The sequence below is a fragment of the Azolla caroliniana genome, unplaced genomic scaffold, assembly GCF_043228905.1.
Source record: "Azolla caroliniana isolate FFs.n. ecotype wild unplaced genomic scaffold, voAzoCaro1.0.p SCAF_2, whole genome shotgun sequence".
NCBI classification, from domain to species: Eukaryota; Viridiplantae; Streptophyta; class Polypodiopsida; order Salviniales; family Salviniaceae; genus Azolla; species Azolla caroliniana.
The window spans coordinates 350625-373680 of NW_028230437.1; the positions used below are offsets into that span (position 1 = coordinate 350625).

General features: G+C 39.2%; 3 protein-coding genes across 5 annotated transcripts; all 3 read left to right on the plus strand.

Moving 5' to 3' along the window:
• Positions 1 to 3403: 3403 nt before the first annotated feature.
• On the plus strand, positions 3404 to 5691 carry LOC147866927 (mediator of RNA polymerase II transcription subunit). The gene is made up of 5 exons (XM_087339690.1): positions 3404 to 3543; positions 4370 to 4469; positions 4558 to 4615; positions 4694 to 5050; positions 5134 to 5691. Exons 1-5 carry the CDS (start codon positions 3439 to 3441, stop codon positions 5231 to 5233), a joined length of 720 nt encoding a protein of 239 aa, XP_087195816.1. The 5' UTR covers positions 3404 to 3438; the 3' UTR covers positions 5234 to 5691.
• Positions 5692 to 9538: 3847 nt separating this feature from the next.
• LOC147866928 (FAD/NAD(P)-binding oxidoreductase family protein) lies at positions 9539 to 14101 on the plus strand. Its single transcript, XM_087339695.1, has 8 exons — positions 9539 to 10342; positions 10921 to 11199; positions 11623 to 11749; positions 11986 to 12047; positions 12490 to 12723; positions 12823 to 12944; positions 13056 to 13194; positions 13299 to 14101. Exons 1-8 carry the CDS (start codon positions 9569 to 9571, stop codon positions 13449 to 13451), a joined length of 1890 nt encoding a protein of 629 aa, XP_087195821.1. The 5' UTR covers positions 9539 to 9568; the 3' UTR covers positions 13452 to 14101.
• A 1521-nt stretch (positions 14102 to 15622) lies between these two features.
• On the plus strand, positions 15623 to 22290 carry LOC147866929 (autophagy-related protein 13a-like). 3 transcript variants are annotated; one of them, XM_087339692.1, is made up of 5 exons: positions 15623 to 16153; positions 16255 to 17583; positions 17701 to 18068; positions 21446 to 21624; positions 21698 to 22290. In XM_087339692.1, exons 2-5 carry the CDS (start codon positions 16404 to 16406, stop codon positions 22041 to 22043), a joined length of 2073 nt encoding a protein of 690 aa, XP_087195818.1. In that variant the 5' UTR covers positions 15623 to 16153; positions 16255 to 16403; the 3' UTR covers positions 22044 to 22290. The 3 variants fall into 3 exon arrangements, with proteins under 3 accessions (XP_087195818.1, XP_087195817.1, XP_087195819.1); XM_087339691.1 differs by having other exon boundaries at positions 16362 to 17583; XM_087339693.1 differs by having other exon boundaries at positions 16382 to 17583.
• The last annotated feature ends 766 nt before the right edge of the window (positions 22291 to 23056 follow it).

The following is a 23056-nucleotide window of genomic DNA, read 5'->3' on the forward strand; positions in this document are numbered from 1 at the left end:
GTGGTCATCAATGAATGTCACGAAGTACTGGGCTCCGCCATGTGACTTCGTTTCTACTTGACACACGTCAGTGTGCACCAACTCCAATGGTGCGCTACGTCTCGTCGGTGGCCTTGAGTGGAAGGAGGTTCGGTTCTGCTTACCGGCCAGGCAATCGGTGCACTTATCCAGGTGCACATGCTTCACTGGAATAAGGTTGTCTTCTGCAAGCCTCTTCATCCCCTTCTCACTCATGTGGCACAGTCTCTTGTGCCACAGCTCACCGGCAGTGTCGGCTACCACGTTCAACTCCTCCGGACACAACCAGGCATTCATAAGGTACAGTGTGTTGACTTTCCGGGCCCGAGCCACTATCAGGCTCCCCTTGCTGAACTTCATTACGTCGTTCCGGATGCTACCTGTGTAGCCTTCATCGTCTAGCCTCCCGGCCGAAATCAGGTTCAATCGAACCTCCGGAACGTGTCGGACATCCTTCAGCAACATTTTGCATCCGGTCGAGGTTGTCAACCACACGTCTCCTATGCCGGCAATCCGGCACGTACCTTCATTTCCCATCCGAACACAGCCATGCTCACCGGCTGTGTAGGATGAGAAGTATCTTCTTTCCGGGGTCAAGTGGAACAACGCTCCGGAATCGACCACCCAGGTAGTCTCATCGCCGGCAATGTTTAGTTCACCTTCTTCGGTGATGAGCATGATCTCCTCTTCACTTGCCGCTAGTGCCGTCGTTCCTTTCCGGTCCTGCTCTCGCCGATCCGAACCATTCCGGTCCGTGGCTCCCCGGTAAGCACCGTTTCGTTCCGAAGACTTCTTCGAATCGGTGTCGTCGGCTCCGTTGTCTTTTCGGTAATGCCGACAATTCTTTCGGAAGTGCCCCGGCTTCCCACAGTGGAAGCATGTGGGCCTTCCTCTTGACTGCGACCGGGTCCCCGACTTCTCCCGTCTTTGCGGACTCCGGTTCCGTTGTCTTCCCCGATCCGATTCGGTAAGCAGCATCTTCGGATCGGAGGCCGGTTCTTTATCTCTCCGACGCGCTTCTTCGTTCAAAATGCTTGTCTTTACCGTTTGTAGGGACAAGTTATCTTCGGTGCAGGAGGTGCTGAGAGTCACCACCAAGTTCTCCCAGCTTTCCGGCAATGTACACATCAGGATGATGGCTTGCATTGCATCCTCCAATGGGAACTTGATCGCCGCAAGCTGGTTCACGAATCCCATGAACGTGCTTACGTGTTCCACCATACTCTCGCCGTCTCGGTACTTGAGGTTCACTATCTTCCTCATCAGGGAGGTCCGGTTCAACGCATTCTTCCTCTCGTAGAGGCCCGACAGCTTCTGCCACATCTCATATGCGTTGGTGTCGTTCGCCACATGTTGTAGAACGCTCACGTCGACGTATTGCCGAATGGTTGCAACGGCTTTCCGGTTCAGAAGCCTCCATTCCGTCTCAAGTACCCCCTTGGGTATTTCCGACCTGTCGATCGGTTCATACAGGTCCCGAACAATGAGCAGATCCTCCATCTTTATCTTCCAGTCGGCGTAGTTCTGCGCATTCAGCACCATCATCACCGGCTGCCCGCTGCTGCCGCCTTCCATTTTCTGCACTACAGTCGCTCTGATACCAGATTGTTAGGAATTTGACGCTTTCAAGACCTTCACCTCTCCCGGCCACAACCGAGGAAACACGAATCAATGCAGCAGTAAATCGAAAACACAGAGAGAGACTCGAATGCACAGAGTTTAACGTGGAAAACCCTAGACGGGAAAAACCACGGGAGTGCAAGACTCCAACTATCACTATACGCAGGGAATGTACAATGGCGAGCTGCAAGGCGACGACCTTGAGCTCGCTGTCCTCGCCACAGGCGGCGGTATTACACAGAGGCGTCGACCTCTTCCTTTCTCTCTCTCTCACACTCTCACTTAGCTCCCTCTAAGTGGAAAACAGAAAATTGAGCAACAACAAAAATGTTTGCCCTAAGTCATATTTATACACATATGACTTTCGGGCTATTTACAAACATAGCCTCAAGGGCCCTTGGCAAACATATTCACAAATGTGTCCCCGCATCCGGATCTCTCTCCGGGTACATTCGTCATCCGGCTCCGTAGCCGGGGTCTTCATCATCCGGATCCGATACCGGGTACTCCTCATTCGGGTCTTCATTCCCGATTCCCGGACATCCGACCATCCCATCCGGAGGGACCATAATCCCAACAGTTTTGAGGCATTTTACAATATGTATGCATAGAACGTAATATTCGTGTTCGTGCAAGCATTCAAACGTTTGGAAACATTTGGAAACGAACACATTTGAAATGGGAAAAATATGTGCTCCTTTTTGTTTTCATTTTTTTCATTAATTGTCATTACAATTCAACTCACCCTAGTGCTAAGGAGTTGCGCTATTGTTGTCTATGTCCCAGGTTTGGTTCCCAATTTTCTCATCTCTTTCTCTCTCTCATTAGTACCTACTACCATGCCATAGCAAAATTTTATGTTAATTTTTTTCTTTTATTTTTTAAATTATTAGAACTAAGCACAACCTAGTGGTAAGTTGTTGTGCTACTATTCCCAACTTTCTCATATCCTCTTGTTAGTGTCGTGGCAAAATTTTATGTTAGTGTCACGTTCCTTTTTCTTCTTTTTCTTTCTTTCTTTGTTATTAGAAATTAGCTTACCCAAGTGGTAAGTTGTTATGCTACTACTACCTATGTCATGGCAAAATTTTATGTTAGTGTCATGTTCCTTTTTCTTCTTTTTCTTTCTTTCATTGTTATTAGAAATTAGCTCACCCGAGTGGTAAGTTGTTATGCTACTACTGCCTATGTCATGGCAAAATTTTATGTTAGTGTCATGTTCCTTTTTCTTTCTTTCTTTCTTTCTTTGTTATTAGAAATTAGGTCACCCTAGTGGTAAGTTATTAGAAATTTTATGCCTATGTCATGTTTTCTTCATATTCTCCAATATACGTTTTATGAGTTTTTGAACGTTTGATTATAATTTATAATGACATATTTTGATTCAATCTCTATAGTTCATACTCATTTTTTTGTAAAGTTCTAAAGTGAGGATGATAGAGATGTCTTGATTTGCTCCCAAAAGTATGCATGTGATACAATGCAAATATTGCAACCATACTTATGTTGGTGGTTCACAATGGATTAGAGTCCACTTATTGGGATTGAAGAGTGAATCAATATATAATATAGACCCTAGTCAATCCAATCCAACTTTGAGATGATTTACCATACACGTTTGATTGAGTCATTCTCGAATGCGAATGCACGTATGATTCATTCTATCTATGTATCATGTATGTATGTACATATATATATATATATATATGTATGTATATAAACATATATGTACAAGTTTCAATAGGTACAGTTTTTATTATGTATGTATGTATGTAGCAGCTTCTTTTTGGTAAGCAGAAGATGAAAGGCGGGGGGGAGGCAAAGGGCGCGGGCAGCAGCGGCGGTGGCGGTGGCGGTGGCGGCGGCGGCATGGAGTGCATCATGCAGGGCATCATCGAGAGCCAGGTACGAAGAAACGTATCGCAGATCTCTAAAACCTTCTGATTGCTAGGTTAAAACTCTCTGCTGGAAACCCGCTTTCCTTGCTGAGCTTCTTGCTTCTTGCGTCTTTACACTTCTTAGAGAGTCGAAATACGCGACAAGTTACCACATTATATAATTGAGAATCAAGGAAAATGCGTTTTTGTTGTGACGGTATTATGTCAAGTATGTACTCGCTGGAGCTAAAATTCCAGAGAGGTCAACATCAGAGGTAGAGGACAAGTAAAACAAAACGGTGAAAACTTGGGATCAAGATTGGTCATACGAGGCTTTCATAAAGAACTGCAGGTGTCGTGGTACCAGCAACAGTAAATTATCCGTAATGTGGAACAGAGTGGCTCAGAAGATGTGGGATAATAGTTCATGAAGTGAGTTAAGCCAGGTTCATACCATTTCTCCGTCAGGGGGGCCTTTGTAATGTGTTTGGCTTGAAGCATAAGGAAGCATTGCAATCAGTTGCAAGGTTGGATGCTAGCAGAGAGATTCACACCACTTACATTGACACTTATGTGGCTTTGTCTTCACAAGAACATTCAGCTGCATGATTTAAGGCTGGAGAGCACAGATGGGATGCTCTTTAAGACATTTTTATTTTAAAAAAATGGGGTGGTATCCAAGAATTTTACCAACAAAAAATCATATTAAATTTGGCTTCTCTTACAAACCAAAAAGCATGCTTACTCTGACCATAGCTCTATATGCGAGCAATATAAACAGCACGTTCTTAAATGTCTCAGTTATTATTAATGTTTGTATGAACCTTGTTCTAATTTTGTGCTGGATAATGAAGCATGTTGAAGCACTGGCAGTGCTGTTGCAAGGACTTTGTGGAAGCCATCGTCAAGTCATGAAGGTCCATGAGCTCTGCCTGAAGAGCGGACCTAATTTGGGTCTGTCAATAAATCATTAACTATATGTGTATGGTTATATTTGATAATATATTATGAAGCACATTGATTACTAATGTCGTATTTGCAGGGCAAGGATCATCTGAAGTGCATGTTCTTTGTGACCTTTCTGAGAACGATCCTCTTTGGTATATAACAATTCTTGAATACTATTTACTAGAAATATCCATGTTTGATATATGGCAACATATTTTACAATGCATCAGGAGTGTTAGACACATTGGGGGCGCAATGCGTGGTGCAGGGGCTGATCAAATGCCAGCATTGGTGCGTAGTGTTCTGAACTGCAAAACTAGCAAGAACGCCTTGCGGTTTTTCAAATCTTTGGGCTACAAGTTGGACTATGAGCTGCTTCGTGTAGGTTTTAAATTTCAGTTTCAGAAAGTGGTACCTATCATGATATCAGTGTCTTCAATCTGTAAGATGCCAAAGTTGCATGCAATTGATGAGGCTATGCCTATCAGCATGGGGCTGCAGCTAGTTGAGATCGCAGCTTCTGCTTCTGCTGATAACTACACTGAAGTGGCTACAGCAGTTGCATCATTTGCTGAACATTTGGCCCCGTAAGTCGTTCTACTTTAAACTCTGCATTTATGTGCTTCCCATAGAATTGTAGATATCTTATGCCTTTAACTCCCTGATGCAGTCTTTTGCATTTATCTAAGCCTGGAGTCATCACTGGTGTTGTTCCTACTGCTTCATCTGCGGCTGCTTCATTGACATCAAGGACATCAAAGATGCCTTGATGCAATGATTGGAAAGTCGTAAGGATTGTTGGCACCGTAATATGGAAAATTGGGGCAGCCTCATAATGCAAATCGTAGTTCTTGTATGACAAAAGTATAATTGCTTGATATAAACGAATGTTTTCCAAGATAATAATGGATTTCCTATCAATGGATATTTTGGAAGTATGCAGCTGCCATGGAGGACAAAATGACAATCATTTCACATACACATAATCACAAAACCTCTTTCAAATATCTTGACTAGCCTGGAGTTCACTTGGCTGTTTTGATCATTTACAGCTTCAAGTTTTGAACAATGAGTATTGCAAAAGTTCTGTAAAAACTTTGGATACATGTGCCTTTTCATGTGATTGATGTATAGAAACCAGCCACGTGATGTAATTGCATCACTATCCAAGGGAATAGCTGTAGCTTGATAATCCCACAATTCTAAGCGTAACATTTCGCTTGTACTATAGCAGTGGCTTTTGCATAAAGCATGAAATTCTTCTCATGCCACAGCATTCACAGCATTTTGGTTTACACATTTCAGGTAGATTAATTCATGGATGAAATTTTGGTAAAGCCATCCAATGATTGAATAGGTCTCTGAATGCAGCAGTTTCTTGCACACAAAGCATAAAATTCTTCTTGTGCCACAACATTTAGGTTTAAAGATTTCAGACAGATTAATTCGTCTATGAAATTTTGATAGAGAGCTGTACTTTTATTGACTTCTGTGTCAATGGGTTTCTGAATTTGTCATTAAATTTTATCCCTATTATGCCTTCATCAATTTCTTTGGTGAATGTATACCAGTTTTTCCACCTATCTATTGATGCTGACCGGTGATGTTGCTACTTGTACTAATAGCAGATTGACCCATGTATGCGATGTTGGGAGACTAGGTCTTGAGTCCAAATACTTACTAAAATAAAATGCCCTGCCTCAACTATAAAGGACTCGTGAAAGAACTTTTGACAATCCAATGGTCCCAACTTGGTCTTGAGTCCAAATACTTGCTTAAATAAAATGCCCTGCCTATAACTATAAAGGACTTGTGGAAGAACTTTTGACAATCCAATGATTGCACCATAGATGCTTTGATAGTAACAATCATAGTTTAGTATACTAAACTTTTCAAAATATATTGATAGAAATAAAAGAATATATGGTCTCCAATATGCCAGATGCCAACTAGCTGAGTCTAAAGAAGTATAGAAGAGTACCCAAGTGGAACTCCAACACCTTGAAGAAGAGTTATGCCCACACCACCGGATTGGAAGATGAGAAGTTACAATCCAGAGGTGATTTTCAAGAAGAATTTAAAGTTTGAAAATGAGCACAATGCGTATTGTGAAGAACACATGGTAGAATTAGGGATTAGGCTTTGCTATGTCAATGGAACTTACATAGACTCACTTGCAAAAGGTCATACACAAAGAAGTCCAAGAGCTCCATGCATGATACAACATGCTTGCCACCAACCTGAAACTTTCCTCAAACTAGTACAAGTGAATTAGAAAGTTTGAGGTTCAAGAGAAGTAGAAAGTTGTGACAATGGAAGCAAAGCTTAAAGTATTCAAGATCCAAGCATAGCCATTTGAGTTAAAGGTCCTCATAACTATGATAGAATCAACACTAGAAGCATTACAAGCTTGAATATGGAACATATTATTCCACCAAAAGGAGGCAACATATACAAGCTAGGAGATGCCTCATGCCTCATTTAAAACCAAACTCTCGGTTTTGCTTTGTATCTCAAAAAACATCTTGGAACAAGATAAGAATATCTTGTAGAGTTTGTTTGTCACATAAGAAGTGTCAGCATCATATCATCACCCATTTAATGTCCAAAGTTTGTAGAAGTGGGTTCAATGGAGAATCACCAACTAACATCATTCATGTTATACCCTAGAGACACTAAAGATGGTTTGCTTAAAGCTAAAGACTTGTTTCCATCCATTATTCCTCTTCTATGAGTGACATTTGATACAGACGACCATCATGACAATAAGGGACATGGCATATCATGTCTACTTCACTTGCCTTGCTAATCTTTGCATGAACATCGACATGGAGGCCCTTACATTGCTCTTCACCATACTCCATGTCTTGGCACACTAGCTCATATTTGACATGCATAGTAGTGAAGCCAAGCACACCCTCTACATGGGTTTGTTTGGTCTGACATCTTGGAAAACAATGTGAAGTGAAAGCTACTCAATTGGAACGTTCATAATTGATAACGGTTATTTGAATTGGCTAGTCAAGTTGGAAGAAGAAGATGGGCACCAACTTTTCGGACTACAAAGAGACAACAATGCCATATACCAACATGTCTTTTAGAGAGGCATATGTAAGGGTCATTCCACTCACAATTCCCCCTACCTTAACACCAATTGGAAACCCTAATTGATTTCTATTCTTCCCATTCCCACACCACCACATGAATTTCCTAGTCATAACTCACTACCTTAATGTTGCCATGACACCTATGGGTTTCCCCACACACACACACTGCCCATCCTTGCATATCCTCGAAACACTCACATGTCAATTTGTCGCCAACATGCCATCATATTTCCCCTCCTTAGAATTGACAAGGAAAAACACTATCTTGTTATTTTGTTATTTTAAAAGAGGTTTTGGCATAGTACCATGATTTTATGCGCAAGTTAAACGCTAGCTAAAATAGGCAATGGATTCTCAAAATAACTTTTAAGTAACCTAGGGGTTGAACAAGGGTGTCCTCCATCACCTACACTCTTGTATGTGTTGATAAATTGGAGAATAAGGTTACAAGAGAAGAACAATTAGATGCTCCAAACCGTATACAACAAGTTGTCTTATTGCTTTTATATGTGAATGATGTGGTCTCTTTTCATATGATGTTGATGGTATGCAACATTTACTCCGAGCATATTGCAAACGTAGTGGACTAATTGTGAATGTGGATAAAATAAAATGATGGCGGTGTGCATCATACGAATCAAAATATGTTTTTCAAGAGACAATTGGGAGTTAAATCCACTACCTCCTACTACATAAAATTTGGTGCTTTTTCAGTCTTCTTCTTCATTCTCATAACCAAGGCTAGACTCTCTCTCAATTTATTTAATTTAATTTAATTGTAATTAATTTACCCTAGTGTTAACATATCACTTAATCAAGTAGATGGCATTGTGGAATGTAGGGTTGAACCAAGGACCTCCCGGTATTCGTTGGGCACCTTACCAATTGAGCTATCTCCATCTAGGCAACTTCTCTCTTTGTCTTAAGATTTTGCTTAATGTTAAGTGTTTCACTCCAAGCCTTACAATAATCCTCTTGGGTGTGTGGGTTACCAACAATGTTCACTTGTGTGTGATTTTGTATGTTGTCAACCTCCTTGACATCCTAAATATGCGATTGTGTAAAGTTAACCAAGAGCTTTATGACATTTGTCCCTCGGAGCTACCAAGAAAGTAGATACAAAAGAATGAATGTAGGAAAAGTTTAAAAAATGGCATTCTTATTACATACAAAAAATTGAAGTAATGGCATAGTGATTTACCTATTTGCGGAATGCAACTATTTTTTTTGTAAGGCTCGAATTGCTTTAGAGTAGCTTCACATGGTTAAGTACCTTAAAAAAAATCACCATGCTTGCTTGCTTGTCCATTGCGAATTAATAATTCATGCATTTCCTATATTAGCTTGACTAATTATGATGTACCAAATGGTATCTCATAAACGAAATATGAATCTCAATATAACTCTTGTTGAAGGTCATTCTTCATTGCCTAAGGTGAAGAAAGCTACATCGTTAGTTCATCAAATAATGGTGAATCATGACCTGATTAAGTAGGAGAGATGAAGGCAACTCAGAAGCTAATGATGAAATGATACGGGATTCATGACCCATCGAATTAAGAAGCGATGAATTGGATTGCTACAGTGCAAATTCATTCATATTCCGGATTTGATGGATTCTCTAGTATCTACGTAAGTATGTAAACTCGAGTTTGTTGGTATGCAGTCTTGTGACATAATAAGCAAGAAGAAGATGGGTTTGTTGAGGCAAAACAAGTAAGGGAATATGTACATACATGATACATACATAAAAAAAGCTGAAGACATTAATTATTGTTGCTATTGTTTGTCGTCGTCAAATGCAAGCTCTCTCTCTTGATTTCATTTCATTTGATGGGGGCACTCCCTCCATCCTCTCCTCTCCTCAATCGAAAGCTTATCTTTCTTTAGACTATATGGATGTATGAATCATCATGAATCATCTCTCGGTAGGCACTACTGAATTCATTTGGGTAGAGAGCGAGAGAGAGAGACAGAGAGAGACAGAGCCAGCATATCATGTCGTCGTCGTCGTCGTTGTTTCTGGGGTCTCATCCAACTTCCTCCTTCTCTCCTTCTTCTCTGCCTTCTTCTCTGCCTTCTTCTTCTTCATCCTTGCGCCACACATATCCTTCTCGCCACTTCATCCTTCTTTCACAACCACCCACATTCTTCTTTCCTCTTCTCTCTCATCCTCAGCAGCAGCAGCAGCAGCAGCCTATGAAACCAACTGCTGCTGCTGCACTTACATCTACTGCTTCTGCTTTCTTTGCTCTCAACTCAGAACAACGCCGCCGCCTCCTCCTCCTCACCGTACCCTGTGGCTCAAAGAAGAGCGGCAAAATGGGTACAGCAGCAGCAGGAGGAGGAGGAGGAGGAGGAATAGAGTGGAGAAAGAAATCTGAAGGCACCCATACCCAATCCACCCGTCCATCATCGTCTACACCACCACCACCAGCAGCGAACAGGGTATCAAATGGGAGCAAGAATATGCAGAGGAACCTGCGCCCGGGAGAAGGCATCCCTGGCAAAAGAGGCAACGGCACGAATAGCAGGAGGATCTCAGAGGTTGACTCTGACAAAATCAAAGGGAAAAAAGGCACTACATTTGAGGATGGAAGAACCCCTGAGCCATCAAAGAGAATAAAACCCCCCAAGGTAAAGGAGCAAGTAAAGATTCTGTCGCCACTCAGCAAAAACCCCAATGTGGCCATCCTTGGTGGTGGAATGTCCGGCATCATGTGTGCACTTGCTCTTCAAGAGAGAGGAATCCGTTCCACGGTCTTCGACACTGTAAGTACCCCCATTATGGTTTTATGATGGTGATGTTGACTTTTCAACAGGGAACAACAATCAGTTTGGAACTACAAATAGGAGATCCAATTGTTGGAAATCAGTAATAAGAAAGAAATGATAATAACATATTAATGTGCAGGCTGGGGAGAGAAACGTCAAAATCTTCCCTTGAGGCAAATTATGATTATAAATATGGAAAACTCATGTTATCCATACTGAAACAAAGATAAAGACTATATGTTTTCTTTTCAAAGATGATAATTGATTCACTGGAATGATTCTAGAGATGGTTCACAAGCAAGAAGTGCATAACTAATATGTATGAATGTATGTATGTATGTATGTATGTATGTATGTATAGGTCGAGTAGTTGTGAGGGACATGGTATCTGAGGTTGGTTGGTGTGGTGGATCAGGACGATGATGTCCATAGTCCAGTCATCTAGTACATCAGGGAGTTTTGAATCTAGGTGTATGCTATATGGGTTAATAAAAGATATGGGTTACAGCTAGGGTATATCCCCAATATGATAAAAACAAAGGCATTCAAATCTTGTTTTCTGTATGCATGCACAGGGAAAACATGGTCTAGGAGGTCGCATGGGTACCCGTCATATTGCCCAACTTAATGGTTCTCCTCCATTGGTCTTTGAACATGGAGCACAATATTTCACAGCAACTGACCCCAGTTTTAAAAAACTTGTCAATCAATGGCTTGATGAAGGTGCTGTTAGAGAATGGAATGGAGTTGTTGGGACATTGGAAAAGGGTGGGAATTTCACAGAATCTCAACCCTGTACGAAGTATATTGCGACAAATGGGATGCGTCTTCTAGCAGATCATCTTCTATCAAAGGTGAGGAGGTTTTCATGAGATTTCTTAAAAGAAGTGTAGGCTCTTTTAGGAGGTAAATGTTTTCCTAGTGCTAGATTATGGAATTAGAAATTTTTTAAGATAACTAACTTTAGAACCTGAGAGTGAACTTCAACTTTGGATTTTGATCTGCAAATGGTAAGCTATAAATTTTCTCTGCTTCGATCAGATTCAGATAGCATAGCATGAATAATATGTTCTTTGGCTTGGCCCATTAACCTTTGTGTTCTGATCATTGTATTTTTCATTTTAGCTTATGTCTGAAATATTACCTCCTTATATTTCCACTATGGTATATTGATAAGAACTTCAGGAATCAAGCACAAACTGCGAGATTTTGTTGCAGGCTACTTCATTGATGAATTACAATGAATATGAAATTGATTTGATTAATTTGTGGTACAGAGACAATTGATTGAAGTACGGAGACCTTGTTGGATAAGTAAAATGCTTGAATCTGGTGGTATGTGGCACCTCTTTGAGAATGAGAAAGATCATGGAGATTACGACATCGTTATTATTGCTCATAATGGTGCGTGTGGTAATTCATGATGCTGCTTATTGACAATGTTTTCACCATCTGAAGTAGTATTTCTGGTATTGCTGAAGCATTTTTGCATTTTGCAGATAAATCTTCATAATTTATGGTGGATACTAATATAAATAGAACAAAACTATTTATTATTTTAAGACTTCAAACTCTACACTTGTTTTGGCATTGTATAACCTAATATTTAAAGCTATTAAAATGCTCATTTACTGCTCTAGGTAAATGTGCAAATCGCCTTCTTGGACCAGTTGGGGTTCCTTTAGTTGCCAAACAGATGAAGGTATTCAGAAAGATGGTTATCAGTGTATTGAATTTTAGGAACATCTGAAGTTTGAAGATAGATTAAAGATAAGCAAGACAATACATTATAGTACCATGTAATGCAGTTCGACTTACTTGTGAATGTATTTGATCAATTATGCATGAATCTATAAGATATAGAAAGTGGATGGGAGAATTTTTTTTTCTAAAACAATATGTTAGTTGGAAAACATATGTTTTCATTAAGCTAAACATCATAATAAAAATATTCATAATGTGTAAAAAGCGCTAGCTATCCATCTAAAATATAGACAGTTAAAATAGATTTTCGAACTAGTTAGGCAGTAAATAGGTATATAGATAGATAAATAAATCAAAAGATCTATAGATAGATAATATGTGGCTTAGGTAATGTCTTACCTTTGAGTTATTGAACTGGATTCCCATTCCCATTATTTCAGAGGCTCGAGCTTAGTTCAATATGGGCTCTGATGGCAGCCTTTGAGAAGCCCTTGCCTTCTGTCATCTCAGGGAATAGGAACATTCAACTGGGCGGTGCTTTTGTCAAAGGAATTGATGCCGTTTCTTGGATAGGAAATAACACAGCTAAGTTGAATCCTTCTGAGATGAATGGCCCATATTGCTGGACGTTCTTTAGCACTGCGGCATATGGCAAAAAGAATAAAGTTCCCCAAGTAATACTCAAGTTACAATTAAGAATTTAGGAAGCTATCTAACTTCATATCTCAGTGCCAAGTGTTGATCTTATGCCTTAATATCAAAATAACCTGCAGGAAAGCATCCCAACTGCACGAGCAGAAAGAGTCAAAAGGGAAATGCTTCGGGGTGTTGAAATGGCTTTTGGGCTTGAAGAAGGGTCATTGCCCACACCATTATTTATGAGAGTCCAGCTCTGGTTCTGTCTTATGACTGTCTCTTATCATATATATAATATCCCATGTTATTCTATTTTTATAGCAGTGTCTATCTTAATATTCCTTCTAATTCCTAAAGGTTTTATGGGCAGGGGTGCAGCACTTCCAGTTAATACACCAAATATTCCATGCATTTTTGATGCAAATGGGCGCGTAGGAATTTGTGGAGACTGGCTTCTTGGTTCTAATCTACAAGCTGCTGCATTAAGTGGCATGGCGATGGCTAATCATGTATGTCTTATCTTGGAATGATTCCACAAAGTACAGCCATTTAGATGCATGAGATAATCACATTTAATGTGATCCATTTATGATATAGACTGCATTTGTTGCAGATTTCAATGTTCTCTGAAAGAAGTGGCTTAAATCCTGATGGGTTCAATATTGGATTGGAGGAGTGGTTATCACCGATCGGTGGCCATGATATAGGAGAATTTGCTGGGTTAGAATTAACAGGAGAACCAGTTCGAAAGCTTCAGGCTGTGTAGGGTATTCCCTACTTGTATCGAGGACACCTCTATCTATTTAAAAGTGGTTTTGCTACTGGCAGATATATAGCAGTGTATGTTGGACTCTATTTGGCTTCATGTCGGACAGAAATTCACAGCAAAAAACAGCCTAATCATGAACGCCGTAGTCATACAAGCAATAGCTGGAGGGTTGTGTGACCAGAAGCTTTTATCTTATGGCTATAAGCTTGTGATGATTGATGAACTCTTTAGAAAATCAAGTCTGCCTCGAATCTAGAATGATGAAGACAAAGCACATCAGAGATTGTACTCATTGGATTCTGGTCAAAGTTTCAATCAAACAAGTAATTGATGAGGTTGATTGAATCCACACACTAATTCCTGAAAGATTATTAGTTATTAGGGCCAAGTAAGGCCACCAAGTATTAGTCTAGGATCTCCTTAGTGCAATGTGTCATGGCACTGATGACAAAAGAAGCTACAGTCAATGGCTGTGGTGAACTTTGATTTATTCTATCTGGGATAATGAAATTTTGGTGTGCATGCTTGCTCATTTGAGCCCTCGTTTTCTGAGGCATTAGCTGTTGCTAATGTATCTATTTATGTAAAACCATTATATTGAAGTTAATGAAAAGCTTCTTCTCTATAAAGTTTTAGTTTTGATTTTAGATGTCTCTATGGAGTGGAACATATTTTCGAAATTCTCTATGGAGTGAGAATTAGGGTATTGAAAAGCTAAATGAAGTCACTGATGTCTCTTTTGATGCAACTCTCAAAATATAGCTTTGGAGCTAATGGAGTAGATTTTTGCCGACTTTTCTACAACCTCAGCGGAATGTGCCTTGGAGGCTTTGCATGTGAGTTTTAATTGCTCAAGAAGGCTTGGAAAATTGATTATATTTTTAGGGTTTGGAGGGTGATTTTTAGCGAAAAAAAAGGTTTTGCTGAATTCTTTGTGTGATAATTATATAGCCTCTTGTGCATGAAACCAAGCCTTAATGGTCCAAAAGAGGTGTTTCTTTGTTTATATAAGATTTGCTATGTTGGTAGGTGTATCATTGTTAACTAAAGAATTTGCAAACAATGGAAAACTAGAGAACATATATGGAGGTTATTTGATTTGGTAACAAACTCCACAAATACTACATTTTTCTGATTGTGTTGCTTTAAAAGATGGTTTCAACCATCAAGCATGAGAAGCATATATGCATGTCCTATTTATCTATCAAAAGGAAATAAGAGCCTATGGAGTCTTGCAAAGTATAACACAAAGCAAACCCCAATATAAGAAAGGAATATTTTAAGACCTCTATTACTTACATAAATCCAGCTCAACCTTCTTTGCATGAACAACATTAACAATTGGCAATGGTTCGGTTTGAGGGTGTCAAAACCAAACAGTTTAACGTTTTTGAAACTTGAACCGAACCATGAAACCATTTAAACCAAAACTGTAGAAATTGCTTTGAAAACTCTAGTATTGACAACTGAGGGTGACCTAAAAGAGCAATTTCTCTGTCATGCCATTTCAGCACTTCGGTGACCAGGTCCTCAACATGGACCACATCTAGGCATGTTAGGCTCTCGTCATGATAAACCTAATATGCCACCCACTGACGAAAGTTGGTTGTGAAATATGGTGCAATGTAGTATGTACTTAGGTTGTCAGTCAGTATGCCATTGGTGGCCCATGTCACTCCTGCACACACACCATTGAGTGAACTTGTTGGCCAAAACTACCCCCAACTTTCATTGCGTAGAACATGTCAACGATCCCAAATGCCCTTAGTCAAACTCGAAAAGAGCATATATTTGCTTAAATAACAACACATGAGGAAGAGGTGATGCACGTCAATGTGGTATCATAATCATATAATGTGAAATTCGAATGATGAAGATAAATTTGCCATGCCCACACGCTTGGAATAATCATAATAATGCTAACCTTCTTTCTTAGCCTCTAGGCTCTGAATAAACTCTAGTGATGTATGTATGTACATATTTGAATTTTGTTTTTGGCAATTACATATGTACATAATATACATACTGATACATACATACATACATACATACGTATACACGTAGGTTGATTACCGATTCCTTCATATTTTGTGTTCTTTAGAACGCAACTAAAGGGTCGAAAAGTGTTCCAACAACAAAAACACCCGCACACAGCCACACGCAGAGAAGACAAAGATAGAAGAGACAGACACAGACACAGAGACAAAGACAGAGAGTAGCATAATAACAGGAGGCATCATTCCTCACGCCACAGGCGCGAACGGGAGCGGCGGATTCAATTCTTTTTTCTGTCAAATCGCCATGGCTTCCTTCTTCTTACAAGGAAAACCAGATAGGTTCCAAGTTTCGATTTCAGAAGCAGAAAGAGAACAGAACGTAGAGAGACAGAGATAGATAGGGTAGATAGATAGCGAGTGTCAGTCGTGATGTTTTCGTCTTTCTGTTTTCTTCAAGCCCGATCACATCTTACCCTCTCTTATATGGGTCCAATATACATCTCCGACCGAAGATTGCCTACCTTGTTGGCTGTCAACGTGATCTTTATATGTTCACATCATTGATGATGATGTGGCATGATGGTGATGATAATGTGATGCCATATGCCAAGGATTGAGATCGCATAGCCTTCTTATGTAGACGGGCTTCTTTTGTCATCCAAAATGCTTCCAACAAGCCCATAAATAACTGGCAAAGAAGAGGTAAGTGCCTATCTTTTTCTTTCTCATCTTCAGCATATCTTGCAACATTGCTTGTTGTCCCTTTGAAATTCAATGGCCTGAGTGAGCCTTGTCTTTTCGAGACGTGTAAGTTCGCATATTGAGAACAATATGATGATCAACACATATTTATTTAATAAAGCACTTACATCTTTTTGGAACAACATGGTTGACATTTAATCTTATTTAGAACATGTCGGAATACAATAGCTTGGTATCAGATTGAACCAGTATGGCATTGCCAGCGGATAGATCAAAGATAGAGCAGATTGTGGTAGAATTTTTTGCAAAAAGTTTGCACATCATTTTGGAATCTAGGATACCTGCTCTGTGTTCAGAAAGTGATTATGCTGGTTCATTTTCTTCCTCTTCCTCCTCGGGACCGAAAACTAGAGATAGATGGTTCAACCTTGCTCTTGGAGACTGTACAGCTGCTCTACAGAACTTTGAGCCATGGCGGAGAAGCTTCTCTGATCCTATGATTGTAGATATATTACTGGATCAACCAAAATCCATGGAAAAAAGCTCACTTTCAGCGAGAACTGTGTCACAGGATCAATCTTGGGTTCAGAACACCGCCCCATTGAAAGACACAGTTGAAGATTTGGGCATTGCAGATGAAGGGAATGTATTAGAAAGGTGGACAGTGCAGTTTGAGCAGCGTAAGAAGGGTTACACATCAAGTTCTGATCTTGTATCTAAGACAGGGGATGTACATAACATGAAAAAAGCAAGCAAAATTGGAGCAACTGAATCCCAGAATGACAAGGAGGCAGGGTCAGAAATAAGGTCACAAAAACCTGAAATTCAAATAGGTGAAAGTTCTGCCAGAGGTATAGGAGTGAATCCACTACCCATATATGTAACAGAAGTGCCAGCTGTATATAAAAGAACCGTGATAATGCTTCGTTCTCTGTACAGCAAATGCAGGCTTTTGCCCACATATCGATTATTCAGGCTTGCAAACTCGCCTTCGAACTGCTGTAACTTCTCACTCACGTACAGAGTTTTAGCTTCAGTGCTACCTTTTTCTGGGTATGGGGACAGGGACATGCCACTGTATAGTTTTGCCCCGGTGGAGACGTTATATGGCCGAATGTGTTTATCTGTTGCGTATCAGCAGAATACTTCTGTTGTTGCCCTCGAAGTTGTACCTTCAATTCTTCCTCGCATAATCCCAGATTATGTTGGCAGCCCAACTACTGATCCCTTGAAAAGATTTACAGGAGACCCACGATCCCTACCATCTGGTGGTATGCCCATCAATCGAGGGATACGCCTGGTGTCTGTCCCTTCATCACTGCGGAACTCACCACCTCCAGATCTCCTTCTTGGGAGGCGGCACAGTTGGAGTGGAAGAATAAACCAAGTGCAACCAGTACTTCTTCCACCATCTTCACCCTCCTACCTAAGTAAGTCATGCTTTTCTTTCATTGCATTCTACCATTGATCCCTTACAATCAGGCTTCATCATAGTCTTGTGCATCTGATTTACCCATTCAATCTTTTTGTTCCATTGTCACATGCAGATTGCATTCAACCAGCAATCATTGACAAGCATGGGTCTCCCTCACAACCTGTAAGCATAGACAACTGTGCAATACCCTCTTTTTCTCCTTCTCCTTCTCCTTCACCTCCGTCTTATCCGGTTTGTGCCCCAGTAATCATACCAAAAATATCTCATTCTAGAGGCACCAAGCTGCTTGTAGGGGATGCTCACCAACGCAGTAGAAATCTGCTCCCTCCTCTTTCACCTAGTGCTCGGAAACTTGGACCATCACTCAGAAGTTCATCTGGAAGTCCTAGATATTCAGGAAAATTGTATCCTCGTTCGGATCAGTTGAGTTCATTTGAATCATCTATGCAGCTCTATATGATGAATGATGATGCTCAGCAGGTATGCATCTTTACTGGACATCATATGTATCAGATGCATGTTTCTATGTATCGATCTACATATGCATATTGAATGCATAATATGTGTTTTTATATTTACCTATACATATACATACGTACATCTATCTATCTAATTAAATAATATGGTAAACTTTTGTTGAGGCTGAAAGTGGGTTAGAAGCATCCACAAAGATAAGAAAACTAAACTCATTTAATTAATAAATCCAAGAAAGACTTTATGAGCATCATCCCAAATTGGTCCTCACTAGTTGTTGTACGTTATCGTGAATTATTTACTTCACGAATAGAAATTCTAATTAAAAGAACAGCTATTTGACTTGAAGATGGTTTAGCTCTATAGGTGCAAAGTTTAACTCTCAAATGTGTGAAACAAGCATTGGACATTGAATGTGTATGATACATCCACATTTGCATCCTCGTAAAGTCTATTGAAAGATCAATAGACCCTAAATTCTTTAGTACTTTACACACACACACCCCATGTGGCAGTATGTATATTTGGCAGAATGTGAATTACATGGAAAGAGTCATTTGAGAGGTATATATAGACTCTCAAGCCAATTGTAAGGGGGGAAGAAAAAGGGAAATCGATCAACCGGTTCAAGAAGGGCTATAAACTCTACTATTGTATGTTGTATTTGAGGTTTTGAATATTTAGGGTTAGGGTTTCACTAATCTATATTGTGCTTATATAGCTATTAATAATCTAAGCCATCATTGAGTTTCAAACACTACATATTTATTCACTCCCAATTCCTCTCAATCTATCTATTTCATTTTTTGGTCTCTGTCTCTCACCTCATTCATAACCCCTATGGTTCGCACACACTAATCATGAACTTTACTACAATGTGTACAATGATTAGTATCTTCTCATCCATAGTCCATGGAGGATGATCCTATAAGAAACTAATGGCGGCATTGGTAATGTAGGATTCACATTTGATCTCCTTAATGGTCTTATAGTTACTTCTTGAGGTCGGAGTTAGCAATGGGCCCGATTTGGTTGCGGTTTGGTTCGGTTTCTTTGCCTTAAAACCGAACTGAACCATTTATATAAAACAAAACCCAAACCGAACCATTTAGGAACTCTCAGCCATTTAAACCAAACCATTTAAATAAAAGGTAAACCAAACCATTTATGGAAAAGTTGAAACCAAACTGAACCATTAAATAGAATATTTAAACCTAACCACTTAAGTCAAACTAATTAAAAAACTAAATAAAAAAATTACATTAAGTTAAATTAATTAAATCAACAAAAATACATTAATTAAACAATTAAATTAAATCAGCATTTAAGTTAAATTAATTAAATCAATAAAAAAACATTAATTAAAGCATTAAGGAGAAAAAACATTTACGAAAAACCCATAAACCTATAAATCAAACCACTTAAACCTATAAACCGATAAACTTGAGTTTTGGAACCGAACTGTTTATTTATAATCCAAACCAAACCAACCGTTAATTTTTTTTGAAACCAATAAACCGTTAAACCATGGCTTAACTGTTCGGTTCGGTTTGAGCCGAACCCGGGCCCATTCCTAGTTGGAATACCACGTTTGCTGAGCTTTAATATCTTTTGTTTGGGGATTTTATGCTATACCAATGGGGGATTCAATGAGGAGGCCAGTCTAGCTAGCGATATGGATTTCTCTTTTTGTTGAAGCTCAAGTACCAAGCCTCTTCAAAGGGGAGACATAAATAGAAACCCAATAAATAGTAAAACGAGCAGAAAACCCACAAAATAGTTAAAATGAACAAATTTTCTATTTCACAGAGTTTGCATTGTGCAATACTGCATGTTATCACAAATCCCTTCATAATAATAGTCGTCTCATGGGTTTCCATTGCAGAAATAGCAACCTAGGGTCTTATTCCCTCTGGCCCTTGTCATGTGCAGTATATTTGGTCAAATAATGTGTTCCTTATTTTGTATATACTATGAAGTGCTATTTTTACAATATTTTGGTCAGTTTCTTCAATTTTTGGCTAGGACTCATCAGTTGCTTGCCCCAAGATTTCACTCAGATTTTTGGTGAATTTCTTCAATCATTCTTTACGTGTTTCAGATTTCTCCAATTCCTTGAAATTTGCACACAATCAGTGTGAATTTGCTCAATGTGCCTGTACTCAGAATTAATGAAAACTTGTATTGAAGATCAAAGTTGGATGTTTCTAGATCATTAATCTATCATCTGAGAACTATAATAAACAATGTTCATGTTAAACATATTATGTATCTCTCTATATACCATGTAAAGGTGATATGCCTGTACCTTGATACCCGCACAAGCATGCGAATGAAGGATGATGTTGAGGTGCTTTATAAGTTTTATTGCAAACTAGGTCAAGGTCGGAGGGTGTCATGGGCCATACACTATGAAGCAGAAAGGCTTTTGGTGATGAAGAGTTGCCCACTGATTTAATGGTAGAATTTTTGTCACACATTCTCAAACAATATGTAGAACTCTACTCTCTCTCAATCATTTAAAGTACTGTGAAATGGCTGCATTTAACAAAGCAAAGCCTTCTCTGAGGAAGATCAGAAGACCGTGTGATCTTTATGCAACTTTCATGTTCCAAATGTTGTGATATTTCTCATGAAGTAGAGTTGCACATAATTTTTACCTGCTAGAGGAAGTTTCCAATGCAGATTCCCAAGAAGCTCTCTAATACAGACACACAAATCCGACCATTAGGCCATGCTGAGGCTTTGCAGTGTAGAAAATTTCTCTCAAAATCTTTATATATAATTTATGGAATTTACAAACTCATGATTGGAACACATGGTGCATCTGACTTAGCAAACTTAGAGTATACGAATCAGATTCATCAATTTCGTGCTTCCACTCAGGGGTTGAAAAGATTAATTTACTTAACAAAATCTATTAATGGAAAGCTTGCAGTTCGCTCAGATGACTATAAAGTGGCCAAAAGAGCACGGCTGAGCATTTCATTTGGAAAGATAGATGATCGGGGTTATTTGTAGTCACAGAATAACAAGGGTTCACAAGCTGTCACATCGACCAACAAGAACTTAAGTATCATCATGCAGTGTTTTAGTACAGAATGAAACCTCAATATTTTACTGATCTACTTGTGGCAAGAGGACATAATGCATCAGATTCCAGTTAACATAATTCATGTTCGCCAAATATGCCAAGGGTATTTCAAACCCCAGGAAATGGAATCCTAAGCCTCTGAACATTGTTCCACACTTACAGTTTTAAAAAAAATTCTCTTGAATATTTTTATCTGGATTCTTGCTGGGGATTTAGCATGTTAAAAATTGTGCCCGATTGCGAGTTTGGTCATGCTGCATAGTGATTCATTGAAATTATGAAATCATAGGTTTGGAGCAGTGAAGGAAATCAGCCCGACTTTCCACCTGAGAACCCCATAACTGGTTTATCACAAACAACTTTATTAATGTCATCAAGCAAAGCTGTGCTTGGTAATGATGTGGAAGACGAGGATTTTTCATGTCCCTTTGCAGTGGATGACATGGATATGGAAGAAAACTGTTCCAGGTATAGATTTTGATATTTTCATAGACTGTTTATTTAGAAATATAGTCGACTTATGATTCAGGATTTTGGGCAGTGGATCTAGACATCTTCTTGGAACCAAGGGAAAGGTTTTTGAGTCCTCAACTTCAGGGTCTTCACAACAATCTCAGGATGCTGCTGTAGGTGCTTTAATTCGAGCGTTCAAATCTGCCCAACCTCTGAGACGCTCATCTTGGCTTGATCTCTCGGTAGAGTTGGATTCTAAAAGAGGAAGCGCTATAAGCCCCAGAGGAATGGCCAGAGAATATAAAAAAAAAGCATCTTCAGGTCCCTTCTTTCCCTCCAAGAAAACTGCGTCAGATGCTTTGGAGGAGCTCCAACTGTACAAGAAGACAAGAGATCTATTGCATACACAAAATGAGAGGGAGGACATACTTTAACTTAAGGAAGTACATCATTAATGATTTGGAGAACCTTTTAAGGTCCTTCTATCATCAGAAAAACTTTCTATGATGGTCCAACACAAAAAATCAAAATGCTACACTATTTGTACAGTTCTAATAATTATTGGCGTAAATAGTGGTTTTGAGTTGCAACTCCTTTGCTTATCATACATGAAGATAAGATACACAATTATTAGCGATGTTACACAGAAGTGAAAAAAGCTTGTGTTCTGTTTTTGTACAATGATCATTTGTTTTTTCCGAATTTCATTGGTACCCTTTGTGGGTTTCCGTGTAACACTTATTTTCTTTACCTGAGGGATGTAGATAGTTTTCAGATGAATATGTACAGACACAAGTAAGCTTTTTGCATTCTGAGTAGAAAGCCAATGCTGTAAACTTTCCTTTGAAATGCTTTTATTCCAAATGTAAAGACTTTTCATGCCTTTTTGTTTTACCTTAGCATCACTAGTACATTTTGGATATTAATTTGATGTCTGTTGGTGTTCATATACTATTTACTTATGTGTGTCTTATTATTTTTTGTTTGATTGCATGGAAATTTTGAAAATGTTGCCTCAGAAAACACAACTCAATCATAATGGGTGTTCATAATGACATAGTTACCTATATGAATAAGATCATAGTGGATAAACAGAATTTTGAGTTAGCATTCAATTAATGAGCACAGAAAATTGAGGATATTTGTCAAAACATAATCTTAGAGTTGAACCATGCCCAAGAGTATAGATAAGATTAGGCTTTGATACCAGAATACCACAACAGTATGTCGTTTTGCTACGTTCAACATATGGTGTCGTAGAATCAAAGAAGCCCAATAATTAATTAAATGTTTTAGAAGCTTACCATGCATTTTAGTAGTGGTAAGTCTTTGAACGGTCATTGTAGTCTATCATGTTCAATCTAAAATAGGAGCCCACGTCCTCCCACCATCTGTTTTTTGTTTTATCTTACTTTTGTGCTATACCAACTTATTCTAGAGTGAACCT